Here is a 6061-nt window from a genome sequence, read left to right as displayed (position 1 = left end):
ACCTGGCCCTCCCCCGCAGGTTGCCATGGTGAAGTACGAGGACGAGACGTACAGCTTCCGGCTGGTGGCGGCGGCGGAGGAGGGGCGCGGCACGCTGAGTGACTGCGGCTCCACTGTGTCCTCCAAGCAGCGCATCGACTCACTCTTCAGGGACCGCCGCCCTCGCCACACCCTCGCGCCCACGCCGCCCCTCCACCCGGTGCGAGCGGAACTGGAGCGTATGTTCGGGGGGCGCGACCAGCGGCAGCGCGCCTTCCAGGACGTGCGCGCCACCGTGCAGGCACAGATTGAGCGGCTGTTTGCCGATGCCTCCAGCGAGCCGCTATTGCCCCGCAAGGACAAGGCGCCGCTGCCCCAACTGTCGGCCGCTGCCCCACCACTGCCCGCACCACGACCCTCCACCCCCTCCAGCCCCTCCAGGCCCTGACGTCACACCCAGCCATTGTGGCCGACCCTCCCCCGCCCTTCCAATCCCACACCCTTCCCCTCCCGTCCCCTCCCCATCCCCACCGCCACAGACCCCCTCTCCTCCTCCCCACACGCCGTCCCCTCCCCTGCACCACACGACCTCCTCGGGGCGCGACACTCCCTCCCCCACCGTGCCTGACCTCAGCTATGCCGTGGACTACCTTGGGGCGGCCGTGGTGGACGGGCGTGCCAGCAGTCTGGGGGCGCTGCAGGAGCCCCTGCGGGACCTGTACTACCAATACCGCGCAGCCGTGGCGCGGGGCGAGGCGCGGCCAGGGGCGGGGCACCTGCACATCACGGCGGAGGGCCTGGCGGTGACGCGGGAGGACGGCCGCCGCCTGCTGGCCAACCCCTTCCCCACCATCGCTGTGTGGGCGGCCGTCAAGCTCGTGACGCGCCGCACTCAGGGTGGCGCCGCGCCCGCCACGCACCCCTACCACTACGCCTTCCTGCCGCTCATCAGCGACCCAGAAGCGCAGGACAAGGGCGAACTGTTCCACCCCCTGAGGGTGCCGCAGCCCGCTCTGCTGGCCAGCCGCGCCCACCATCCGCCCATGCTGGCCTGTGTCATGCGCCGCGTGGGCGTGCCGCGCCTGCTGGAGTGCCACGCCTTCGTGTGCCGCTCGGCCGAGGACGCCATTGTGATCGCCGCCAACCTGTACCAAGCGTTGCTGCGCGGCATGGGCGGCAGCAGCCCGCCCTCACGCCCACCCTCTGACCCGCCCTCAGACACGTACAGCGACATGCCGCAGGACGACTCCCGTGCAGTGTTCAGCGACAGCGAAGCCGTGCCCGTGCGTCCACCGCGTAGGAAACGCGCTTCTCGGGCCTCGCGGCGTGGGGCTCCGTCAGGCAGCCTGCGTCGCTCCACCAGCGAGGACATGCTGGGCGGCGGGCGTTACCTGCGCGCCAGCCAGCGTGCCAGCCAGCGGCGGTTGCGGCGGTCAATCAGCGAGCGGGAAGGGCTGGGCGTGAGCGTGGGTAGCGCCGTGGTGGGCGGTGGTGACGTGTACACCAGGGTGGCGCTGCCACGCTCCCGCTCCTTCATGAGCGTGAGTGACAAGTACTGCCTGGCGGAGCTGGTGCCGGAGTCAGCGCGGGACAAGGTGGCGGACGAGGTGCTGAGGCAGGTGGTGACGCCGCGCGGAATGTCCTTCAGCGAGATGGAGCCCGGCCAGCGCGAGGCGCTGCTAAGCCTGGCGCTCACTATGTCCCGCGACGAGATGTACCAGCGCTCCAAGAGCATCCTGCGCCAGCACACCCGCGGCAGCGGCAGTGGCAGCGGCGGTGGCGGAACATACTCTGAGGGCGAGTGGTCGTCCTCCACGCTGGGCTCGGTGCTCAAGGCCACCAAACGCTCCTTCTCCCGCTTGGGCTCGCGCGCCTCCACGCTGCAGTCCACCTATTTGAGGGACAAGAAGCTGCCGCTGCGCCGCCTGGTGGTGCCCGCCAAGGGCCGCCATGCCCCCGACAGGGTCGGTTCGCGCAACGGGGTTCCCAAGACGCCCATGCCGCGGCGTGGGGCGTCCCGCTCCGGCGGCGACCAGTCCTGCAGCGAGTGTGGCTACGACAGCGAGTGTTCCAGCAAGTGTTACTGCTCGCTGCCCCGCAGAGGCGCACCAGCCGCCAAGGGTGCCAACGACAGCGGCGGCAGCGGCTGCACCAGGAGTGTGGGAGGCAACAGCAGCGGGGGCAGCGGTGGATTGCAGCTGACGTGTGAGTGTGACACAGAGAGCTGCGCGGAAAGCGAGAAATGCTACTGCTCCCTCCGCAGGGTGCGGCAGGACGGCCTGCGCCTCTACGCCATCGACCTGGACTCCGAGACGGATGTGGCCAGCTTGGTAGCCCCGCGCGGCCAGGACTCGCCGCCCAGCCTGTGCAACGGAAGAAGTGACTCCCGCGCCGCCTCTTGGAAGAGATCCACCAGCTCTCTCAACGGCGGCGGCTCCTCGCCGGGCACCGCCACTCCGCTCCGCCACTCGCCCTCCTCAGGGCGCTCCACGGACTCTGAGACGCCGCGCCGCGCCGCGCCACCTCCGCCCCTCATATCGCCCAGGCGGCGTCGGCGGAACCTCTCCGGCTCTCTGGGATCGCGCGGCTCGCGAGGGTCGTCACGGGGGTCGTCGCGAGGGTCATCGCAGGGGTCGGCCAGCAAAATTCTGCTGGTGTCGGCGGTGGACCCGAGCGGCCGCGTGGTGTACCGCGGCGCGTCGCAGCGGCAGCAGCACCACCGCCAGGAAGGCGACACCGCCTCCATCCTCTCCATGAAGAAGACAGCGGAGATCGCGGCGCTGTTCTCAGAGCTCAAGCTGAGCCAGACCACCGACCTGCTACAGTCCGACCACCACCACCACCACCACCACAACGGCAATAGTAACAGCCACCTGCACCGCCGCGACCACCACACAGACACCGACGACCACCACGACGACGACGACGACGACGACTACTCCACCATGGCCGCCAATAACTCATTCCTCTTCTCAGACAACATCGAGACCTCCCTCGGCTACCTACCATAGGAAACCCACCCCTTCCACAGACCCCACACCCCTCAACTCCTCCCCTCCCCAATACTCCCCAACCCCAGACACAAACACCATCCCATGCACCGTCTCCCGTAAAGCTTCTCAGTTTTCCCAGGTAATTTGTACAACACCTGGCGAGCGTGGCCACTGCTCTCCCCATCCTCCTCCTCTCCACACACACACACACACACACACACACACACACACACACACACACACACACACACACACACACACACACACACACACACACACACACTGACTCATCACCACGTACACCGTCATCACAATTTCTCAGCTTAACACACACGCAAAGAAAAAGGAGAGAAAAAAAGGGTGACAAAAAGCAGCCTCGTTTTGAATATGAATTTCCGTGAGTGAATAAGAAAAAAAAGTGTAATTAACTCATTATGTGATACTTACTCTCTCTCCCTCTCTCTCTCTCTCTCTCTCTCTCTCTCTCTCTCTCTCTCTCTCTCTCTCTCTCTCTCTCTCTCTCTCTCTCTCTCTCTCTCTCTCTCTCTCATCAAAACTATCAACATTAAACGCTAAAATAAAAATAAATAAACAAATGAATAGATAAATAAAATAAAAACCAACCTGAACTGTGCAACACACACACACACACACACACACACACACGTACACAATCTACCCTACACACACACACACACACACACACACACACACACAATCTATCCTACACACACACGCACGTACGCACGCACACACGCACACACGCAGGGCACAGGCAGGGTACTCGTAGGAGGGTATCACGCAATGTTGACCTGACACACGCACACTCTGACCTGACCAATCGCGGCATCAGACAGCTTCCAGCCAGCCAATCAGGAAGCTTCTCCCGCCAGGGCCTGATGACGTCATGTGGCATTCCTTGTTGATTCTTTCTTTCTCATTTTTGGTTTGTCTTTTCTTGTTTTTGATCTTCTTCTTCTGCTTCTACTTTTCTTTATATTTTTCTTCTTTTCTTTCTTCTTCTTTTTCTTCTTCTTTTTCTTTTTCTTTTCTTTTCTTCTTTTCTTTTCTTTTCTTTTCTTTTCCTCCTTTTTCTTTTTTCTTCCTTTTCTTCTTCTTCTTCCTCTTCTATTCATTTCTTACTATTTTGTTATTGTTTTCTTTTTCTTATTCTCTGTTCCATTCTCCTTTTTTTCATTTATCCTAATTTCTTTCTTCTTTTCTCCTTCTCTTCCTCGTTTTCCTCCTCTCCTTCTATTCTTTCTAAATTTCTGTCTGCTCTTTCCTCCTCCTCTTCCTGCTCTTCCATGTTTTATACTCCTCCTTCTCTTTCTCCTCCTCCTCCTCCTCTCACAATCTCTGTTTCCTTGAATATATTCCTGCTCTTTCCTCCTCCTCTTCTTAATACCACCACCACCACCACCACCACCACCAGTCAATATATCGCTTTGTTCCTTCAGTTTGTCATTTAGTCACAGTTTGGTGCAAGAAACGACGTCACTGTATATCTAAGTATGGTGAATTTATAGTGCATTGATAGTGTTTGTGTGTGTGTGTGTGTGTGTGTGTGTGTGTGTGTGTGTGTGTGTGTGTGTGTGTGTGTGTGTGTGTGTGTTTCATTAAGGTCTTTTTGATACTTTTTTGGCATTATTATTATTGCTGTTGTTGTTCTTTTTTTTCGTACTTTTTTTTCGATGTCTATAAATCTAAGGTACTGTATAATAACTCTCTTTAATGTTTTTCTAAGTCACTTTTCTAAATCTGCTTCCATTTTACTCCTTGCATTATTATCATGATTATTATTTTTTTATTATTATTATTGTTACATATGTACATAATGTTTTTCTAAAGGTATTATTACAATTACTATTATTATTTGTACTATTATCAATTCTGTAACTAAAATTAAGTCTTACTATAATGACATGACTTTGCTTTCTTTTCATTACGTCATTATTATCATTATCTTCATTATATACCACCACCACCACCACCACCATCACCACCACTATCACCGCCATCACCATCGCTGTTGTTAATGACGTGCACATTATAGTCATCACATCACCATCGTCATCGTCATCATCATCATCACTATCATCATTTTGACCCTCACCACTATAGTATTCATGATAAAAATGCTTATATTAATGTATGTGTGTGTGTGTGTGTGTGTGTGTGTGTGTGTGTGTGTGTGTGTGTGTGTTCAATCTTGCATTACTAGTAAATAGATGAATAAGTAAATAGATAAACGAGAGAGAGAGAGAGAGAGAGAGAGAGTCAATATTGTTACTGTTATTGTTGTTGTTTCTATTGTTACTGTACATACATATTCTATAACAACACTGCATACAACACTGACATGTATTATTGTATTCTTATGTATAAAAAATTAAACTTTTCTTCCATTCATCCACCCATGTATGCTTCCCTCCCTCCCTCCTTCCTTCCTTCCTTCCTTCTTTCTTTTCCCTCTCTCCATCTTTCCTTCCTTTCTTTCTTTTCTCCTTTCCCTCTCTCCATTCCTCCGTCCTTCCTTCCTTCTCCTTTACCTCTCTCATTTCCCTCTATCACTTCTTCCTTTCTTTCTTTATTTCTTCCGTTCCTTCCTTCCTTCCTTCTTTTCCCTCTCTCCATTTCTCCTTCCTTCCTTCCTTCCTTCCTTCTCTCATCTCTCCATCCTTCCCTCCCACTTCCCTTTCTTCCCTCCATGCATTCAATTAATTTCCCTTTCTGTATTGTAAAGTCTTTGTATAATGTTCAAATATTTCTACATTAATAAAGTTACGTTGAAAATTTACCTGGTTTTCTTGAAGGCTTTGTTGTTCCCTTGTCCTTCTATCATTCTTTCATCAATGGTGTTATTCCCAGGTTTTTAATTCAATGCCACACTGTCACTGGAAAGAGAGAGAGAGAGAGAGAGAGAGAAAGACAGAGAGAGAGAGAGAGGGATTTGATTAGCTCATTCTCTTACTGTTTATTTCTCTCCCCTTACTATTTGCTTATTATTTGTTCTTCTTATTGTTCTTTAATAAACACTATTAGACCATTTTATTGACATTAACAAGGGTTTATGGAGGGCAGAAGAT

The 6061-nt window shown here is 54.0% G+C and overlaps 1 protein-coding gene across 1 annotated transcript in view; it reads left to right on the top strand.

The window, feature by feature from the left end:
• Window positions 1–3425, top strand: part of LOC123502173 — a 27230-nt gene extending 23805 nt beyond the window's left edge. The window contains 2 exon segments of the mRNA XM_045251401.1: window positions 20–394; window positions 396–3425. Of these exon segments, the coding sequence (XP_045107336.1) occupies window positions 26–394; window positions 396–2990 (2964 nt within the window). The 5' untranslated portion in view covers window positions 20–25 and the 3' untranslated portion in view covers window positions 2991–3425.
• Window positions 3426–6061: the final 2636 nt, after the last annotated feature.

Source organism: Portunus trituberculatus, chromosome 10 (assembly GCF_017591435.1).
Source record: "Portunus trituberculatus isolate SZX2019 chromosome 10, ASM1759143v1, whole genome shotgun sequence".
Lineage (NCBI taxonomy): Eukaryota > Metazoa > Arthropoda > Malacostraca > Decapoda > Portunidae > Portunus > Portunus trituberculatus.
The sequence above is the reverse complement of the archived record's forward strand: the minus strand, read 5'-3'. Positions and strand labels throughout refer to the sequence as shown.